Source organism: Podarcis tiliguerta (assembly GCF_965153285.1).
Source record: "Podarcis tiliguerta genome assembly, chromosome: 10".
Classification (NCBI taxonomy): domain Eukaryota; kingdom Metazoa; phylum Chordata; class Lepidosauria; order Squamata; family Lacertidae; genus Podarcis; species Podarcis tiliguerta.
Genome location: NC_139543.1, coordinates 56,950,053 through 56,972,435, shown reverse-complemented (window position 1 = coordinate 56,972,435; position 22,383 = coordinate 56,950,053). Strand labels below are relative to the sequence as shown.

The following is a 22,383-nucleotide window of genomic DNA, read 5'->3' as shown; positions in this document are numbered from 1 at the left end:
TGTGTGTGTATACCAGTGGTGGTGATAGCTACAGTAGGCTAGGAACCCAAGAGGCCTTAATAGGCCTTATCTCTAAGCTCAGTAATACATTTTCCTACTGGGATGCATTTGAGTTATAATTTCCTCCAGATGACTCTCCTCCTCACAGTTCAAAAACAGGCCTCAGTGGGTTTCCAATAAATAACTTTCTTGTAAGTAGCTGTCTGCCTTTAATCTTGTTGATTAATTTTTATGTTTTCTTTTACAATGCATTCATATGATATCTGAATGGTTTTATTCACACATTTGTACTCTGGAATCTTTTGAAAAAATATATCTATATCTATATCTATATCTATATCTATATCTATATCTATATACAATAATTATTTGTCTTGCTGCTGGCTCCTTCTCTTCCTCCTCACAGGACACTTGGTTCCTGAAAAAAATTCACAAACGAATTCTTCACTTCCCCTGTAACACAGTGAATTTTTAATTGACCTGTTTTTCAGAGATGTTCTAGAGCAGCCTTTCCCACCTACTTCTTCCCAGATGTTCTTGGTCTACAAATCCCATCAGTCTTAGCCAACAAGGACAATGGTCAGTGAAGATGAGAGTTGCTGTCTAACAGCACCTGGAGAATTCCAGTTTGGGGAAGGTTGATTTAGAGAACTGGAAAGCACTTACATGTATGCTTCCTCATATTCATGGTGAATTCCCTACAGATACAGAAGCTCAAGAAAGGAAGTCATTCTCTGCATTTCTGGTAATAAGTATAGTAATATCACACCAATGAAAAGCACCCTACAGAATGTTATTAACAGTGACCACCCCCACTTGCATGTGCATCTGCTTTGGTGGTATGGAAGCATCTCATATAGTATACTATCAATAAATATATGATTACTGCACGTGTAAACTCTTATCAGATAAGGGAGATCTTTATTTCTGTAAATCCTGGCTACTGTTTTAAAAACATTAGTTCCATTGCTTTTTTCAGTGCACGGTCTTAAGACATTTGAGATATAATTACCTATTTGAGGGTACAAGATCAAGGAATATTATCCTGTACTGATGCCTTTAGTAAAAATATAGGTAAGCAAGAATATTCTACATACATATAGCACAAGGCCCTGATATTTGCTCTATTTTTAATATTGACCTCATAGTTTAGATTAGATATTGATTTAGTGTTTCAGGAACATATATTACTCACTTTCCTATCTGTTTTCCCTTTTGCATCAGTTACCTTTCAGACCATTTTCTGGGTTTTCATACTTTATACTTTTACCTATACTACAAAACCAAAGATTTGATATCTAGGGGAATTCTTTTAAGACCCCCCTCTGTGTGTGCTGATTTTACACTAACTGTTCAATTTAAAACCATATGAAAAGAATAGGAGAATAAAGTTATCACACATATTGAATGCAAGGCAATGTTTCAAACTGGCAAGGCACAGAGAATCAAAAGTAACTCCATACAACAATTCAATTCAGCTCATTTCCACTTAACCTTACATCAAGTTACAATCAAGACCATTTCTATTGTAACTCAGATAATCAAATAACAGTTTAACTAAATTAGCTACAGATAAAGATTTGTTTCTTTTGTGCCTTTAGAAAGTGTTGTCTTTTTGATAACCACCAAGTTATCATTACTTAATACTCAACTCACTTCCTTATCATAAAGACAAGGAAAATTTTCAAATGTTCTCTCCAAAAACCTATTGAGGCAGAGAAAGAAGCTCAAACAAGAAGTTTTTTAGTTATGTATTATATTGCAGAAGTTAATGGAAGGCACTTTAGAAAAAGCTTCAACAAAATTAAGACTGAGCTACTACCTAGAAACTATGATTATATAGGGTTGGATCCAGAATAATGTAGTTCCCAAAAATCAGGATGAAAAATTAGCCACGACTAACTTAGGTTTCAGTGGGAAATGAATAATTAAGTCTGGATCCAACTCTATGTGTCTGATATGTGGGATGCCCCAAAGACAGACATTTCAGGGAACTCATTTATATAATCACTCACTGAAGTAATAAAGCTCCATCACCTCTATTTTTATGTGTGGATGTGTCTGTCTGAAAACATACCCCACTTCAAAAGTTACTGACCTATAATAAAAAAGCTAGTGCTTTCTGAAAATTTTCTGGAAAAGCTGTATTACAGACATAACATTAACTATGGTTTGTTACAGAAATGAATCTATGCAAGATTTAGGGTTATATTTATGCCCTCCTCTCTCCTTTATGCACCTGCAAGGAGAGTGGAGTCGTTAACTTCTATTATAGCGGTATCTCCAGTTATGAACTTAATTCATTCCGGAGGTCTGTTCTCAACCCGAAACCACTCATAACATGAGGCGCGCTTTTGCTAATGGCGCCTCCTGCTCTCCCGCTCTCTCTCTTAATTTCTGGTGCTTTCACTAATAGCCAAATAGCCAAAGGCTAAGGTCTAGCCTAGTAAGCTACTATAGGCCTTAGACTCTGCAGCCTCTAGTACCTTACTAAGGTCCAAGCGTAGGCTCTAGGGCTTAGCACCTATGCTTAAAAGCCTAATTCTACGTGAAATGATCTTGCAAGTGTAAAGGTGCATCCTGGGATCAGTATATTATTTTCTGATAAAAGATTGCATGATTTATTGACACGTTTTAACAAAATACAGAAACAGATCTTTATAAGGGACTCTTCGGAGTATAAACTATGGGCCCAGTACCAAAAGAACTGCATCAGCTGCTGCCATGTTTTGGCCCCCTTCACATAGAATTATATAATTAGTGCTGGCTAAATTGCAAAATATATTTTATAAGCAAGGAAACCTCACAACAAAACCACAGCACGTGAATTCATGGATGAGTATATGATCAAGAAACAAAATCCAGTAAAATCCAATTTGCCACCTAGCATGTCTATACCACCCACACTGACAACTTGCAACAAATGAAAAAAATAACCTAGCTCAAAACATTTTTCTCCCAGTTACCTAATTCCTAGCTCTTCTCATAAGGTATCTTCTTATCAAGAACACTGCAAAGCATTTTGGAGCAACAGTAAGTGAGAAACCTCAGAAGAAGTACAGTGCAATTCTATTGAATTTTTCTCTCTGAAGCAAGTCCCTTTATGTTCACAGGGCTTTACTTCCAGGTACGTAATTTGTATAGGATTGCAGCTTTAAAGTACATGTTTAAGGCTGTAATCATAAATGGAAATATTAGAAAGTAAGCCACAATGAACTTGTTTCTTTTGAATAAACAAGCCTAGAATCATGCTATAAATCCCTGCAGTTGCTATTAATGGCTTTTATTGTATTTTATGTTGAGAACTTTCAATAAAAATATTTTAAAGAGAGAGAGAAAAGTCATATCCCCAATTACAACAAATTTCAGCAAGGAATGTGATTTTGTAGCTTTCCTGGGCTATTTTTTTGTAATAGCTGAAAAGCCACCTTCATTCTACACTCATTACACATTGATGTAGGCTTCCTGTGATGCACTTATATAAGTTGTTTATGTTTATTGTGAGTTTATTCTGCACACATTAATCAACTGTTGTGTGGGTGGAGAGAGATTTCAAAATTTGCTGTGGAAGAAGAGGAAACTACAGGAGCATCTTTCCCTATATCAAGGAAGGTTAGTCTAGAATTATCTCTATTCACTTTCAGGTGAGCTGCAAAGACATTTCCATGTCACACAGTTTTTAATGTCTTCTTTTTGTATACTGCCTTGGGGGCCTTGTTAGGGCTGAAAAGCAGTTTATAAATATTTATTTATGCTATTATTTATGCACCACTCTTCTGATCTTTCTCCAAAGATATCAGGCTGGTGAACAATACATGGTTCTACTCTCCCTATACTCAGAACAACTGCATGAGGTACGTTGGGCTAAAAGACAGTTGCCATGTCTGCATGCAACCATGGTTTAGTGCTATGCATATAAGCCTGAACAAGCTGAGCAAATCATCAAGCTTGCATGCTCTCCCCCCTTGACTAGTTTCACTTTTAAATAATCCCAGTTTAGTGTTAGACTCAAGCTAGGGATCCCCATTCAAACTGAACTTTGCTAAGTTCCATAACACATCAGCTTTAAACCATGAGAGGAGGAAGGGGAGTGGGAAGGACACAAACCTGGAACTTTGCTCAGCCAATCCACAGTTTTAAAGTTCAAAACATGGTTCAGCTGTGAAGGAGATCAAAGAGTGGCTCAGGGTCACCAGGATAACTAGTCTCCTCAGAATAGTTCTAAGTCTTGGATGAAGGAATTTAGGTGGTGCTCATCAAATTTGCAGATGACACCAAACTGGGAGGGGTAGCTAATACTGCAGAAGACAGAATCAGAATTCAAAATGACCTTAACAGATTGGAGAACTGGGCCCAAGCTAACAAAATGAATTTCAGCAGAGACAAATGTAAGCTTCTGCACTTAGGCAGGAAGAACAAGATATGCAACTATAAGATGGGGATCTAGAGGTCTGAGTGGACCACAAACTTAACATAAGTCAACAGTGTAATGCAGCAGCTGAAAATGCTAATGCCTGCATCAACAGAAGTATAGTGTCCAGATCAAGAGAAGTTCTAGTCTGCTCTATTCTGCCTTGGTCAGACCACACTTTGAATACTGTGTCCAGTTTCGCTTGTCACACTGTAAGAAGGATATTGATAAGCTAAAATATGTGCAGAGGTGGTTAACCAAGATGATCAAGGGTATGGCAACCAAGCCTTATGAGGCTGAAGGAGCTGTTTAGTCGGGAAAAGAGGAGACTGAGAGGAGATATGATAGCCATCTTCAAATATCTCAAGGGCTGCCACATGGAAGAGGGAACAAGTTTGGTTTTTTCCTACTCCGGAGGGTAGAATTTGAACAGATGGCTTCAAGTTACAAGAAAGGAGATTCCAACTAAACATATGGAAAAAAACTTTCTGATAGTAAGAGCTGTTCAACATTGGAATGGTTTCCCTCTGGAGGTTGTGGATTCTACTTCCTTGGAGGTTTTAAAGCAAAGATTGGATGGCTATCTGTCATGGATGCTTTAGCTGAGAATCCTGCATTGCAGGGGGTTGGACTAGATGACCCCTGGGTCCCTTCCAACTCTACAATTCTATAATTCTGTCTTTCATTCTTAAAAGCAAATGCTCTTTTAATGTCCTCTTTTTGATTGACTCTTAAGAGTAACACACCAGCACCAAAGAAAAATCCACTCAGAGCCCTAAATTAAACTTGTCCATTACCAAGTAAATCAACTAAATTTTAAATTGATAAATAAATCAACTAATTAAGGTACAGATAATAATACTGTATAGTCAGTAAATGATAATAATATTGTATATAAGCTACCTAATTTAAGATCGACTGCAGTCCTAGATATCTGTGCTGCAATGCAAACTGTCTCTTAGACTTTGTCATGTTTACCTTTACCTCCCCTAAGTAATTGCCTACTTCAGTTTATTCATTTATATAAACCTATATTATGATATTGCATTTTTATTTTTATGGTGTTACTGCAGATTGTTTTATTTTATATTCAATTGTCACATGGTTCCTCCCACCCCGAGAACGCTTGTTGAAGGGTGGTCTACAAATACATTATTTTATTTTAATCATTTCTATCCACTTTTTCCATTCTGGAGCCCTCAAGGTGTTTCATGATAAAATGAGAACTACTGCAGTTTGCACACAGCAAAATGCATACTGAAACAGTAATATCTTTGCTATGTGAGAAAATACACGCACTATATGTTTAAGTAGGCCACATTTGGGATGATGCCCCATAGTTTAGCTGTTATAATCAAAAGGCCCTGTCTCTTGTGCCCATTCAGCTCATTCCATATACTAACATTCCATGTACATTCCATGTACTAACAAAGTACAAAGCCAAGGTAGCATCATCCACATTTAAGTTCTGATCCCTCTGTCTGAAAGCAGCTGTGTCATAAGGGCCAGGTGAATCAACTGCATCAGGCAGTAGACAGTGGTGGAATTTAGAGCCATGGTGGCACACAATGCATGGGGAGACTTTATTGCACAAGCCCCATTGAAATTAATGAGAGATGAACAAGATCACTGCAGATAATTGTGTAACATGTTAATTATGTATGAGCATATGTGCTTCATTGAAAAAATCCTATGGGGAGTAGGAGGATTCCACTTTAGGTAGCAAAATGTTATGGGCTAGCGTGATGCCCATCAAATTACACTGTAAATGGAGGTTTACTTCTGGAACAATTCTTGACCTCATATGGATGGTAGAAAAGCACACTGGAATCCCACATGTTGAAATATGTTGTAAAATTGCTCAGGAGTTTCATCAAAATATGGAGCTGTGTATACGTTAGCTTAACAATGATCTCAATACAGCCCCTTCTGTTAAGCTGTAACTTACCAGATCCAGGAAGAACAAACGTTCCTGTACCCTAGAAGTTCATTAAGGTACAAATAAGTTCCTTTATCAAATAATAGACTTGCTCTTCCCCCATTGATGCCTCATCAAACTTCCCTAATTTTTTGCCTGCTGCAGCATGCAAAGCTCTAGCTGCCTCAATAATTACTTCATGCATTTCAATGAGGCCCACATTCTAACTTATTTAGTTGCTAATCTTAAAATTCTATAAAAACATGCAGTTTTAATAATCACCCATGTGCACATGAGATACGATAATGCTAGCTGATTAAAAAGATACATCTAGGAAGGCTGAATAATTGTTTTTCTTGGCATTCCTCAAATATCAAAGTTATGACAGGAAGTCCATCATAGTGTCACCTTCAAAAAATGAATTCATACTCTCATATATGTGGATCCTCTTACCTACAAAGCACATTAGACATGCTGTTTGCACATAACAACGACATGAACTGGCTACACCACATAGTAATTCCTCATGCCCGTCCCAGGAATCCCAGTGGGGGGGGGGGAGAACACGTACATTTAACATCATGTCAGAGGATTGTGTAAAATTTAAAGATGCAGGTGGATTCCCAGACCCAGCTGCTGTCATCAGATAAACCTGCATCCAGGGGAACCGATGCATAGGAGGACCAAACATCAGCATCGGTGTACCCTTCTGGATACTGACACCATCCCAGATGGAGGCATTATTTCTCACAATGAGTACACAGCTCTGGTCACAGGTTTATGGAGTTATTGCAGTGTTTCTCCCCCCATGCATTGTTTGGCTTGGCATGGAACTAGGACAAAAAAAACAAAGTGTGCACACCACAGGAAATGATATCTCTATCATATTACCTCATTACAAAAGATTGTCCAGATGTGATCAGAATCCTAGCCTTCTGGGAAACGCAGGGGAATACAATTGCCATTCAACAGAACAGGCATTTAAGTCACTGTGAGAGCTTCTTCATCAAGCCAGCCATATGTGAGATTATTAACAGACATCTATTTCAGAGTCATCAATCCAGTTCTTATATTGACTTAATTCATACTAGTTTCAGTACATTGGTTATGTATTCATTTCTTGTTGTTTTAAACTGATCTATTACCTCATATTATTTAGCGATAGCTCAATCACATATGGCCTGTGCAGCAACTCCTCTCTCATAAAATCTGTCCGTATCTTTCCCTCTCTGTTATCTCACACTGGATTCTATTCTTTATAAGTGTTAAGGGTAACCAGAAGCATGTGCAGTATATTCCTTGCCCCTTCTTTTATCTTCCACCCTGAAATCCATTATCATGTCAAGTGCTTGGACATCTTAGTACACATCTCTTTCAGCAACAGCAGCATCTCACAATATTTACATCTTCTATTGAAAAAACCCAACAACAATGAGAGAGAGAGAGAGAAGTTGGATTTAGTTACTTACTAGGAACTCCAGATACCAGCCGTAAGGGACGCAATACTCGGAAAGCCCGAAGTGCTTTGACGTCAAATCCGGCGCCTTTGCCTCCTATTGAATTTACCCCATCTGCTTTGGTTGCTTGTTCTAAAATTGCACTAAAAAGCCTTGGGTGGAAGAAAAGGGAAAGAGGAAACAAATGGTTAGTAGACAGCAGGGATAAAAATAAAAGGAAGAAAAATTACTGCAGCTTTTTAATATATTGCATATATTGCAAAGAACGCCAGAGAAAAATGGGGGGGGGGGAATGAATCTGCCTATAAAATGCACATAAATGCAACCATTTGCTCTTTACTTTTCACCTTTTTCGCATTTCAGTTTACAGATAGATAATCTGGAATAGCTGAATACTTAACTGAAGTATTATGTATGCTATATTTTTGTGTTACTATTGATTTTTATGTAAGGGGCCTTGTGAGTGCTTTGCCCTAAAAGGGACCTAAAAATACCATATTTACTCAAATGTAATGTGCCACCAAGTCTAATGTGCACCTCAGTTTTCAAAACCTTGAAACCAAAAAAGTATTTGCTGGTGAATATAATGCGCATCAGCAAAAAGTCTCTCAATCCAGAGCAATTAATGGAATAGTGTTCAAAGTTAAACATTAAATACCGTATTTACTCGAATGCAATGAACTATCAAATCTAATGCACACACTAATTTTCATGACGTAATTTGACCAAAAATTGCATGCATTACATTTGAGTAAATGTAAATATGTACTTAAATATAATTAGGCATAAATCAGATAATAAATTAGTTAATAGCAACCCACAACTGCTGTTTGGGCTCTGAAGTGGCTTAAGGATTGCAGGGCTTCACAGCCACCTTCAGAAGAAGAAGAGTTTGGATTTGATATCCCACTTTATCACTACCCGAAGGAGTCTCAAAGCGGCTAACATTCTCCTTTCCCTTCCTCCCCCACAACAAACACTCTGTGAGGTGAGTGGGGCTGAGAGACTTCAAAGAAGTGTGACTGGCCCAAGGTCACCCAGCAGCTGCATGTGGAGGAGCGGAGACACAAACCCGGTTCACCAGATTACGAGTCTGCCGCTCTTAACAACTACACCACACTGGTAACTCTCTGGTGTTACTAGCATATTAATTAATGTAAATACATTGGGCTGTAATAGTGTATGAGAAGGAAGACTTGAAAACACACAGAAAGTAGATGGGCACATATGCTTAGACACTACAGGCTCTCAAAACCAGGGAGTAAAATGTATAAAATACCTTTAAGGAATTGGTTCAGTTACTTGCTCAGTTTACTAAAGAGTTTTATAGTAATTTGCTCACCCTTAGATTAATCCCAAACATACTTATCAGCAAACAAGTCCCACTTAACTCAGTGGATTTGCTGCCAAGTAAATGTATTTAGAATTATCTAATATCTAAAAGGGAAACAATAATGGCATACACCACAGGGTTGTTGTAAGGACAAAAGGCATAAAGCTTTTAAAGCACCTTTAAAGTTATAAATCTCCTTCATGAATTATTAGAATAATCTTGCACAAAAATTTTGGGTTTTTGTTTTGTAATTAGATGGTGCTCAAAAAGACAGCAGATGCCAAATTTGGCTCTGCATATTTCTTACAGTCCAGTGAACAAGCATTAGGAACGTGTTCTGTTTCCTATTCAAATATTTCTGCTCCTCTGCTAAACATAATCCTCTCACCAGATGATGAGTGACGTGTCTGCAGTCGTCCCAGTCCTCTGGGAGCCTGTGAAGGGGAGTTCACTGCAAAAGGTTTCTCTGATAGTGTTTTACAGCTTTACTAAAATCTCTCCAAAACCAGTATCTTGCCCGCAAATTCATAGAAGCAAGCTTGCCAAGCCCAGGGTGGTATTAGCTATTATGCTCATGTTAACATGTAATGTGGACTGTCAAATGGAAGATCTTTGCTATAGTCCAATTATGGTTGGAGACATCCCTTCTCATCTGCTCTGTGCAGTCTCTGCATCACATGGAAATACTATAGAAAGCTTGTTCCCAGCCATGCAAGTGTACCCATCTTACACTTTGCACAGCATTCTTTCAAAATTTCCTGCAGTAAAAATCATGGTGACTGTTCCCTCACTAGGCATATCATGAAAAAAGAGTAGAAGCCTCATTTGCAGTCATACATCTCAATCTCTCTCGTTGTGAAGACATGCTGCTTTCCATTTTCCTTAAGATGATCCATCTTCCATTGTTGTATTTTGAAAGGAACTCATTCTCCTCCACACATGGAAAACAAATGAGCTAAATATGGGATGTCACTCACAATATCTCCTAGGTATATTTCCAGTGGCTTTTCCTTTATTTCCCTCCCCCCGCAATGATCAGTCATTCCGTAACTTGTGATAGAGGAGAAATTCAATTCAGCTTGCATTTAAAAGCAAAGCTAGCTAATTTGCACTTTCCAAAACAATATGTGAACTGAAACACAGCCATCCTTTGAAATTTGCAATCTCCAAATTTTACAGTGCAATTCTTCAGCCAATATGTATAACATATACTGAGGCATACACTGAGGTAAAGTGTGCATAAAAATGCATTTATTAGTGAAAATAGACTAAACAAATGCATATGTGTATATTTGTCTGAAATTCGTATCTAAATGCAGAAATATTTTCATGAAGACTTTTTTAAAAATGCTAAATATATGTGGAAATGTAAGACTGGAAAAATGAGAAACAAAGAGACTGGAAAAATGAGAAACAAAGAGAGTGAAACTGAGTTCCTCTTATGCCTACCCATAACCTAGGCAACGAACAATTACAAAAAATTAAAGGTTGTATTCTATAGAGCCACTCAGCTGATGGTAAAGTGGAACAGGAGAGCAACAATTTTCAGTGATTCTTCTCTCTCTCCCCATCCCACTCTCACTCACCTCAAATCTGCTTCAGGGGGTTGGGGGACCCCCTAGAGAAGATTTAGGGCTACAGAGGTAGCAGAAATTGTGGACAAAGTCTTCCCTCCTCATTTCAATGATGGAAGCCATACCATCAGCTGAGTGACACTGTCGTCAAAGCCCTAAAACCCCAATCCAATAAAACCAATCAAATAGCAGCCCCCAGATTCTGTAAAACAAAACAATAGCAGACCAGAGGGAAACACAATTTCAGCCACAAGCATAAAATGTAATACAGAGTCACAAAATTCTCTTCACAGAGCTAAAACAACATCCTAAAACCACAGTGAAATATTAATAGAATTATTTTTAAAGGCCTGGGAAAATAAACAAGGTCATTGCCCAAAGCTGAAAATAAATCAATGGACATGTGAGATAGCCTCGCTGATGAGGTCTTTCTAAAACTGGGGAGCTGCTGCCCAAAATACATTCTTTTATGCCTGAAATTCCTAGGTGCTGTACAAAAAACTTAAATAAGTCTCTGCTTTCAGTTATAATCTTCACATTACGGAAAAGGGAATAAAAGTGAAGATGAATCAATGAGGCAAAACCAAGGTGATTACTAAACAAATAATAGAACAATAGGAGGGTATAATTCTCTCTCAACATCCCATACTATGCAAAGTGATGGAGTCTGAGAGAGGAAAGGCGGTTGGGGCTAGGCAGGCCAATGGAAAGGGCTGGCCATTGATGGGGCTGAGGGTAAAAGAGTCAGGTTGCATTTATCAGATATAATTAGATTACAGAGATAACTACAGATGCCACACACACCCCTTATTTATATATGTATCAACATGTATATGCCATCCCATAAAGTTAAGGTAAAGGACCCCTGAACGGTTAAGTCCAGTCAAAGCTGACTATGGGGTTGTAGTGCTCATCTTGCTTTTCAGGCTGAGGGAGCTGGCATTTGTCCCCAGACAGTTTTCTGGATCATGTGGCCAGCATGAATAAATGGCTTCTGGTGCAATGGAACACCGTGACGGAAGCCAGACCACACAGAAATAATGTTTACTTTACCACCACAGCGGTACCTAAAGCACTGGTATGCTTTTGAACTGCTAGGTTGGCAGCAGCTGGGACAGAGCAACAGGAGCTTAGTCATGTGGATTCAAACCGCCAACCTTCTGATCAGCAAGCCCAAGAGGCTCAGTGGTTTAGACCACAGCGCCACCTGCCCCATAACATACAGTTATTGGGTAGATCACAATAAAGAAGTATAAAAACAATGTAAAAACAAAAGAAAACAAAAAATAAGAAAACAAAACTTACAACAACCCAATTTTACCAGCATGTGAATGAATCCCATTCGCAAAATAGAACCAGCCTGAAATAACTTTTTGCTATCTTACAAAGTTTATTAAGATTTAAACTCTACTATTGGGGACCTTTATCTACAAGCCCTACAGACTCTACACACATGGGACTCTAGAGGATCGGCTATAATTAATTATCTTACTAATACCCATGAGTTAGTGGGTGAATAACTGTCTCTGCTGTATTTCTCTGTTGTTAAATGTATGGCTAATCATCTTTCCAAAAACATGGTATTAGTTTTGTCTACACTGTAATATTAAGTCCGAACAGTATCATTCTGTTTTCTTACAACTTAATTGTGTCCTCTTAAGATCTTAAATCTACAGTTTAATGTTATCCATTTTCGAGAAGAAAAGAAAAAGAAACTTAGAAAGTAAAGCAGTGTTGTGACTATGATAACCAGTTCAAGATTTTCTGTCTCATTAGACCGACGTCTGATCCCTTCGCTCAGCTAGTAACACTTATATACAGCTTAATGACAGAAACCTGTGCAAAGGGACCTCAAAGCAGTATTTAATGGTTCAATTGTAAAAAGGCCGTAAATTATCTGAGGTTAAATCCATTTTTTAAAAAAGCAGCTACTAAAAAAGCAGCATTTGTCCCAGTGCAAGGATAATTGTTAAAAACTACAAATTTTTAAGTGTGTCTTCCTTCCGAAGGGTATAATTGGGTCTGGATCCATTTCTTGCATTTCTTACTCTTCCTTTGTCTCGGTACAGTTTCATATTGCTAACATAAGCAAACCAGTCTCTTCTTTCTGAAACTGAACTTGAAGTAAAGCATCCCTGCTAGGCAGGCTCATTGATGGCACAATGTTTTTACTGCTGTGAGTGGCACCAACAGCTGGTAATACTGGTCAGTAGCTGAGGTCCAGAAAGGCTGAGATCAGAAGCAGTGTGATAATTGGGTTGGGCCTTCAGTCAGGCCAGGCCCTAAGGAAACTATGCAAAGGTGTCCTGTTACTGAGCTGTTGTTGTTGTTTAGTCGTGTCCGACTCTTCGTGACCCCATAGACCAGATTGTGACCCTTATTGGGTGGTGCACCAAATAGTATCCTGTTTGGTGACCATAATGTCAGGGACAGTGTAGGTCAGGGGTTGCCAACCTTTTTGGACTGGTGAGCACATTTTCAATGTTAAGAGAGTACTAGGGACACCAGCCACAAAAGAGCTGTTATGGATGTGTGTGGCATAACATAAAGTGGCTGCCATGGAGAGCATGACATAACACAAAATGAGAAAGACACATATACTCCAACAACCCTTATGCTTACCATGGACAATCAGTTATGTTCTGCTCATCCTGATTGTGGAGATCATAAAATATTTATTTTACACATGCACACACAAATGCTGCTGCTGCCATTTCACAGAGATCACTTAGAAGTTCAGTGTTTGGGTCGCCTGCCCAAGGGCACCTAAAAAGCCTTCCATGTGCCATGGTTCCCACGTGTGTCAGATAGAATAATAGAGTTATAGCATATAATAGTTGGAAATCCAACCCCTTGCAATGCAGGAATATGCAGCTATTCTGTAGGGGAATCAAACCAGCAACCTTGGTGCTATCAGCACCATGCTCTAACCAACTGAGCTATACAGCAATTGGCAACTCATGTGTGAGAGCTGACAAGAAAGGGTCAATTTGCAAACAATCACCTCTTTCTCCTTCCATTCATGGAAGAAGTTGATTGACCAAATAGCCTTTAATGAACAGAAGGACAACACTGGATACAACCCATTGGAAGCTCATTAAAATGCCCTACTTTAGTGATAAGCATGCATGCTCAGTGAGATTATCTGTCACCTAAAACAGCTAGTGAATTGGTTTCAGGGTGTTTCTGATTCCATGATTATTTCAAATTAATTAACACTGCAAAGCTGTGATGCTGTTTATACTGCACATAACTAATCCCTTTTAGAGATTCCACAGCATACTGGAAAGTAGTAGGAATCAATTATTGTTTGGAAATCTTGATGTCAGTCAGCTGGCATCAACATGAAAAAGGGCAGGAGTATGCGGGGAAACTCACCAAGACAATATCCCTAAAATACAAATTAGCACAGGTGGCACATCAATGTACCCTAGCTACCATACTGCTAAGCCATGTATTGTCAAATAATCCCTATTTGAGGTTCATCCTGTGCTGGAGCTGGAGGAACTACTATCTGGAATTGCCTACACAGTAATAGGGGACAAAAGTTCTATAGTAGCTATGCAGTCATCATTACTCATTAGTATGACTGAAGAGACCCACTTATAGCAGAAAAGGCACTTATGCCAAGATTGTGATCAGTTTTTCATTTAATAGCTCCACATAGATTTACTGCTGTCATTATTACCCTATCTTCTCTCTTAGAAATAATGTATTTTGAAAACTGGCTTTGAAAGTTAGGTGCTAATTAATTTACTTTAACCTAATTTAAGCTAAATCTGTGCAAATTATAATACAAAATGTGGTTTCATCACATGATCGCTTGGCTATGGCTGGTTTCCACATCACTTGAAAACATAGTTATTGTTTAACTCAGATTTAGTGTGAATGAGCAGTGTACTGGTGGTGCATGCTGCTCAAAAGTCTTCACTTCACTGCACTGGGAACAACAAACCAAAAGCCTTGGTATGCCATGTCACCCAAAGTGGTGCTCGTGATTTTTTTTCCTTTCCAAACAAATCAGAAGCAATAGCCAAAGTTTACTCTAAATCAGGGAAAGGTTGGAAGAAAAGTTTGAGCCACTTTTCAGAGCTGCAACCCCAATCAGAAACCACAACCTCCTCCGAACAAATAAAACATTGTTAGGGAAGTCCTGTCACTCATCTTCCATGTCATGTGAATTCTGGCCTCAAAGAAGGCTTATTTCACCCAACAAAACTTAAGTTTATCCTTAATGTTGATAACTTTGATGATTCTAAAAGCCACCTCAACCTCTGAATTGGAAAAGCTTTTTCTGCCAGATTTCTGTAAAGGCACCACAGCCCTGCCCGAAAAGGTAGAATGTATTTAAGTTCATCATACAGACACAATATCTCATTCCCATTTTGTGTTTAAATAAAGGAAACACATACATAAACCATGCATACTTACCCTACTACCACAATTATAAAATCTAGTAAATTCCAGCCATTGCGGAGGTAAGCGTTAGGGTGAAAGAGAAGTCCATATGCTATTACTTTTAAAAATGCTTCCACTGTAAAAATTATGAGAAAGAGATATTCCACTCGTTCCTGCAGAAAAGACAAAAGAAAACAAGAAACAGTGTTCTTAATTCCATGTAGCATAGAAATTGCAGTAATACACCATTATGAGAAATGGAGCTGGGACTCCAAGATGGAGATGACTATCTTTTTTCACAGGACAACCATTTGGTGTGATCCTAAACTCACTAGGTCCTAAACTGGAATCTCCAGGGTGCTGCTTTCTTCCAGGTTACACTACAGGTCTGGGCCTAGTGACAATGAAGCAGCATCTCAGTCAATATGGTGTCAAACCTTACAAATCAACGGGCCAGTCTGTTTTGTTCCCCTTCTCCTTTCTATCTTCTTGCAATGGATTTGAAATTCTGTTCTGTATCAGGAAAACACTGGTCAGACCAGTGTGAGGACTCTGACTTTCCCCATTTTAGATATGCTCACAAGCTACACACATCAGAATCACCACAGAAAAACAGTATCTATACCCATTAAACTATTCTAACTTCAAATAATGAAACAAGCTCAAAGAACAATTGTAAATTAAACTGAATATCTAACATATGGCATCCAGATCCAGCTAAACATGTTTTTTAGCTAAATAGGATTTGTCATTTTATTTGTTTTTATCATCAACCAAACCAAAAACAAACCTTTATTATATACACATTAAAATCAGAATCCACCCCGAAATCTCATTGGATCCATTTTGCTTTCTTTTTTAACCAGCCAACTATGAAAAACCTGATGCTGAAAAACTATGTTCTGAAATTCTTTGTGTTCAATTTCCATTAATGCATTCATGTAGAGTTGTGAATAAGAGATCTGAATTGTGGACCACAGTCTCCATTTCAAAGTTCACTTTAGCTACTAATTCAGTAGTGGCTTTTGGCAAGCCACTTCCTCTGGTTTAAAGCCCTCCCCACATCTGTAACTCTGGAGATAATAATACTGATCTACCTAATAGACAGGTACAAGGGGAAAAACACCAGTGCCCACTAATAATCAACTAGCCATCTCTCCACAAAAGCCTTTTTAAAAGCAATGTATCATTAACCAGGAAAGGCTAAACAATGAAGAAGCCAGGCAGGCCTCTCTGGGGAGAACACTCAATAACATCGGTGCCATTATAACAATAAAGGATTTTTTTTCACATAGCTGCCTGCCTAACTTCAGACTGTAGAAAGAGCAATGCAACAGGGCCCTCTCTGATGTTAACCCGAGCATGTTGGCATGTAGCACAATGTACAGCCACTAAAGTTAATCTGTTAACTGTAATTTTGGGTCAGCATTGTTATGTAACTGGTATTTAGGTGAATGTATTATAAAGTTGTATGTGGTTTATAAAATTGACATTTAACTGATAATATATTATCTGTTGTGAGGTAACTTGGAATACTTCTCAGGCTTCTGAGAAGAGGTGGCCCTGCACTTAGTGAGGGAAACCCCTTTTAGAACCTCGGGAAGAAAGCAGGTGCTGCTGACAGAGGCCCCTTAGAAATGACAGTTAGGAATTCATTTGAGAGCCTTCTGAGGGAAAATAGGAAGAGAGATTGGTGACCAGAGGTTCAGATAGAAAATAGATATTTATCTCTAAAGGAAAGGTCATAATTAAAATGTTTATAATGAGGACTATGGTGACAGTGTAACAAACACTGCAATAGTAGAACACTTTGGGGGAAAGAAAAGAAAAAAACATTTTAACTAGCTGCTTCAATCCCAAAGCTAGGATTTATTTGCTAGGATTTATTTTACATCAGGATGTTTTGAATGTTTATTTGGTTTTCGTATAAAAATTTCCCATTTTAAAATAAACCAGTTTAAGGATCTTGCTAACCTCACATGTCTAACTACCACCTGCTAGTAAGTCATGTTTGATGGGAAGCTGTTTATTGACCCATAGTCCCTCAGAGAAGCTTGTTCACTACTACTAATCTTTTAATTTAGGAACCCCTCATAAGGTTACAATAAATCCAGGGAACTTTCCAGAATAAAATTTGAGAACCACTGCAGTAGAAAAAATGTGAGAAAGAGCAAGCAAAATACATGTTTGAAGGAGGGAAGGAGAGAGAGATGAGAACAGCCCAATAGACTGATCTAATAACGGATTTAATTTTTAAAAATCACATTCATCACTTTAGCCTCTATAGTCAGAAACACATAGCTAAACCTTTGGCTAAGTCAGATGCTCTTCAGGCCCAGTAGAAAAGCTGCCATATTATGCATCTGTGTTCCACTTTTAAATTGGAACCAGTGAAGGCGGTGAAGGTCCTGTGTGAGTGTCTGGAGGCAGTTGGAGGATGGATGGTGGCTATCAGATTGAGATTGAATTCTGACAAGACAGAAGTACTGTTTGGGGGGAAGAGGGAGTGGGTATGGAGGGCTCTCTGGTCCTGAATGGGGCAATTGTGCCCCTGAAGGACCAGGTGTGCAGCCTGGGAGTCATTTTGGACTCACAGCTATCCATAGAGGGGAAGGTCAATTCTGTGTCCAGGGCAGCTGCCTACCAGCTCCATTTGGTACGCAGGCTGAGACCCTACCTGCCCATGGACTGTCTTGCCAGAGTGGTTCATGCTCTGGTTATCTCCTGCTTGGACTCCTGCAATGTGCTCTACGTGGGGCTACTTTTGAAGGTGACCTGGAAACTACAATTAATTCAGAATGCGGCAGCTAGACTGGTGACTGGGAGTGGCCGCCGAGACCACATAACACCAGTCCTGAAAGACCTACATTGGCTCCCAGTACGTTTCCGGGCACAATTCAAAGTGTTGGTGCTGACCTTTAAAGCCCTAAATGGCCTCGGCCCAGTATACCTGAAGGAGCATCTCCACCCCCATAGTTCAGCCTGGACACTGAGGTCCAGTGCCGAGGGCCTTCTGGCGGTTCCCTCACTACGAAAAGTGAAGTTACAGGGAACCAGGTAGAGGGTCTTCTTGGTAGTGGCACCCACCCTATGGAATGCCCTCCCACCAGATGTCAAAGAAATAAACAACTATCTGACTTTTAGAAGATATCTGAAGGCAGTCCTGTTTAGGGAAGCTTTTACTATTTGATGAATTATTGTATTTTAATATTTTGCTGGAAGCTGCCCAGAGTGGCTGGGGCTACAATTATCCGTGGCTGAGTGCCACTCTGTAGGCATACAGTGCTACTTTCTTTATCTGAAATAATATGAAAACAAGAAGCCATTACCTCAACTTATGTCATACATCTAAGGTTAACACACTTTCTAAGGGAAGAAGAAGAAGAGTTTGGATTTGATATCCCGCCTTTCACTCCCTTTAAGGAGTCTCAAAGCGGCTAACATTCTCCTTTCCCTTCCTCCCCCACAACAAACACTCTGTGAGGTGAGTGGGGCTGAGAGACTTCAGAGAAGTGTGACTGGCCCAAGGTCACCCAGCAGCTGCATGTGGAGGAGCGGAGACGCAAACCCGGTTCCCCAGATTACGAGACTACCGCTCTTAACCACTACACCACACTGGCTAAGCAGAACAATGCAAGTTAACAAAATCCCCATTATGTTCCAGAAAAAAGGCATGAGGCTATCCTTATTGTCCACCCAATTATACTATAATTTTAGCAAGATTCCACAGAAGTAGATTGGGAGCATGTTCAGTTTGATAACTAACTCTCAGGAAGTATTTAGCTCCAGGTGGTAAAATTCTTCAACTTGCAATGATCCCTGGAAATACTTCAAACACTATATAATTAATGTACAAATGCTGAGACCTAAGTACAAACATTTGGACATTTCTGAGGGCTGGTTTACAATTATGATTAAATTTCTTGCAAGATGAATAATTTTACCACCCATCACCTGGAGCTTAATACTTCCTAAGAGCTACTTTTCTAACTTAACGTGCATGCAATCTACTTCTAGGAAGTCCTGCTAAGATGAACTGAAGTTGTATACCTGCAATGTATTCTTACTAGAGGCCTGCAAGAAATAGATGGTTATTTAAAATTAATACATGAAGTTCAGCCTTTCATAGTCAATATTCCAAATTCAATATTCCTTTTTTGAGTAAGACAATCCCAAAACTGTAAGAGCCAGTACTGAGCCCCTGTACCTCCATTATTCAGTTTGTGTTAGCTTTCCTTCCTTGTTCATTGTCCAATTGCTCTGTTCCACTATCAGATCAATAACACAACTGATTTTAATATATTTGAATACATAATGAATCTAGGAGGATGGACTAAATGTGTGTGGGTGCAATGGATGAAAATGCCAAATCAATATACATTATAATAATTTCCAGGAAATTTACGTGTTCTACAGCATCAGGTGTCACTCAGTTCATTTTGCCTGTTCAATCTGGCAAAGATTATAAGGATTCAGCTCAGGGTTGGCCCTATATTTAGGCAAAGTGAGGCAACTGCTTCAGGCTGCAAATGTTGGGGGGCGGTTTGAGGTGTTGGAGGGCAGTCTGCCCTGCGCCTCCTAAACTAGCCTATTGCTCTCAGGAAGAAACTGTCACATCCCAGTGTCAAATTATGATTCAAGCACCAGTCCAATCAACTTCAGTATATGAAATGGGATACCGTAAGCATCAAAATGTTTTGGGTCAGTCTTGATTCTGCTTTACTGTAAGAACTTTCCAGCCTTAACAGCCAAACCCTATAATTCTCTCCCCTATGTAGTACCATATTTCCCCCCCACACCATCTTTTTAGGGACATAATAATCATCTTATCCACTGGCACATAAATTCTTCTCAGGGTTAGGAAGCACAACCATTAAAATCTGTTTCCAGTGGCCTGACCCTGTAAAAATTATCACACAGATGGTATAATACTACTTTGCAAATGTCAAAAACGTTTTCTTCTATATCACCTAATTGTTGGAGGGGTTGTAATAAACTTGGTACATATTATAATTTATGGTGGGAATGTCAGCTGGTGCAAGATTATTGGAATTTAATTTTGACAGAAATAAATATTACCAAAGAAAATATTGTCCAAAATTAATGTTAGGTTTTTGATTATACCAATGTCAAAAGGCTTGGTCTTATATATTATGTTGGCAGCATGAATAGTAATTGCAGCTCACTGGAAAACAGCCCCAAATATTACACTGGATGTTTGGTACCACTCACTCTGGAATATAGCTATAATTGAGAAGATTACACATAATTTAAGATTCTGACATGGGCTAGAATCTCCAGACACCTTTTATATACAGTGGAACCTTCATTTTCAAGACAACCCTTGTCACAAGCCTGACAAATCTGGAACAATACTTGATGATCTGATAAAGCTGTTAGTCTTTACCTGGACTTTGTTATTTTAACTCATGTGCAACTACTCATTCTATGTATCTATTTTACAGTTTAGTTTTTCATCTTTAAATATTTTTCTATTATAATTGTTTTCTCTGTTTTATATACATTATAAAAGGAAATAATAATAAAAAACATTACAAAAAAACCAATCTAATCCCATTTTTGCTAATCCCATTTTCAGTGCATTTTCAAGTAGTAATCTAAACCACAGAGGTTAAAAGCTGGCATGAAAATGGATTTTCTTCCCCTGAATTGGGTAATGTATGTAGGATTATAAATTTAGAGAAATATACCCTTTGACACCTATTTCCACTATAGTGATATTAAAAATCTGTGACCTCCTGACCTAAAGCTAATAGTTTCTCATAAATTCTGGTGGGTTTCTGGAGAATTCTGCACACAATGTCTACTGTCTGTCATGATCATTGTTTACTTAAATTGGAGGTTGCAAAAAGTAAACAAGATCTTATTCTCTAGTGAAGAGAGAACCAAGGGTCTTGTAGCACCTTGACAGATGTACTATGCCATAAGCTTTCATGGACCAGAGTCTGCTTCATCAGATATTGAAAAGAGATTATTCTAACTGTTCTTTCAAAAACTGCTAATCTAATCTGATTGAGAAGCTGGGCAATTTCCTGAAAAACCACTGCATTAGAAGTTCCTATTGACAGGATTAAACTGGGAGCACTGTTATGAAAGCTGTTTCTCTCAATTTTGAAACAGCTTGCTTAAAATGGTGTGTGTACAACTCTTGCTCAAGAGTGTGCTAATTAATGAAACATATTTGCTAATCATTGTTCTTTGAGTTTTTAAGATTTTAATGCATAACCTGAAAGTTGATTCATGTACTCCAAACAGAATCCAGCCTCCAGTTCATCCAAATAGCCTTGCTCTTTACCAGCATTTCACAAAATGCACAGAGGGAATATTGCAAATAATCAAGCCCACTGGCAACTTGTATCAGCAGCCAATTTTTCTTTTTTTAAAGAAATGAATGGCAGGCAGTGTAGCATTTTCTCCTCAGAGATAATAATCTGTAAATGGAGGAAACTGTGATATGAAAAACCTATGAAAAACATAAGTGGAAGGCTGTTTCTGGATTATGGTTATCAACAAATCCATGACATGGATATCGTTACTGTGTGAATATGTTAACCCAAGGCTGCAGTTAGCTTTAATAACATTGACCTTTAGCACTATGGAGCCAGAAGTGCATACTTATAGGATCAACTCTATAAAGCAGATGTTGAGACAGATTTGTTGATATTGGGTTACTTCCAGAACATACTTCGTTGCTAAGGAGACATTTTCATTTGTGCATATATCAGCACGAGGCAGAATCTTTTATTATTTTTTATTTTAAATTGAGAGAGAATTCAGCATGTTTTCCTTTTTATAACTAGGAAATAATTGCTATCTAATTACACATTTAGCATCACATCTAGCTGGCCCTTAGAATTAAGGAACAGGGTAGGGTGTCTCTGAGCATATTCTCACCCATGGGATTTCTTTTCTTTAAACACACTGTATTAAGTTACATACAACTACATATAGCTTGTTCCTTAGCTGAGTCAGCTCAGAAGAGACAATCCTTTGAGTTATTACTGTTTTTCCTGAAATGGCTATGGCTACGGCTACACACACACACACACACACACGGTAAGTGTGATTACATGACACCCACATTCTCAATTGTCTTAGTAAGCCAAACCAGTGGTATGGGAAGATCCCATGAATAAATGCTTTAATGCCTCTTGTTAAAGGCTGCTGTCAAAGCCCTGCAAGAATTTGCCAAGGTTAGAACAACCATTTTCAGCCCTATCGAGATCACCTGCCACATCTACCATTGTTTATGGGATAGAATGTCAGATGAA

General features: G+C 38.6%; 1 protein-coding gene across 39 annotated transcripts in view; it reads right to left on the bottom strand.

Moving 5' to 3' along the window:
* The window catches only part of CACNA1C (calcium voltage-gated channel subunit alpha1 C), a gene marked incomplete at its 5' end in the record, with an annotated part of 496,619 nt that overhangs the window by 185,036 nt on the left and 289,200 nt on the right, over positions 1-22,383 (bottom strand). For 36 of the 39 annotated variants that reach the window (XR_014502586.1, XR_014502587.1, XM_083401690.1 and 33 more), the window contains 2 exons: positions 7,799-7,938; positions 15,125-15,264. Coding sequence is in view for 34 of the 39 variants with exons in the window: in XM_083401690.1 (XP_083257816.1) it covers positions 7,799-7,938; positions 15,125-15,264 (280 nt within the window). Of the gene's footprint in view, positions 1-7,798; positions 7,939-15,124; positions 15,265-15,972; positions 16,154-16,589; positions 16,701-17,398; positions 18,108-22,383 lie in introns of those variants that run through there. The other 3 variants (XM_083401696.1, XM_083401695.1, XM_083401693.1) reach the window with 3 other exon arrangements.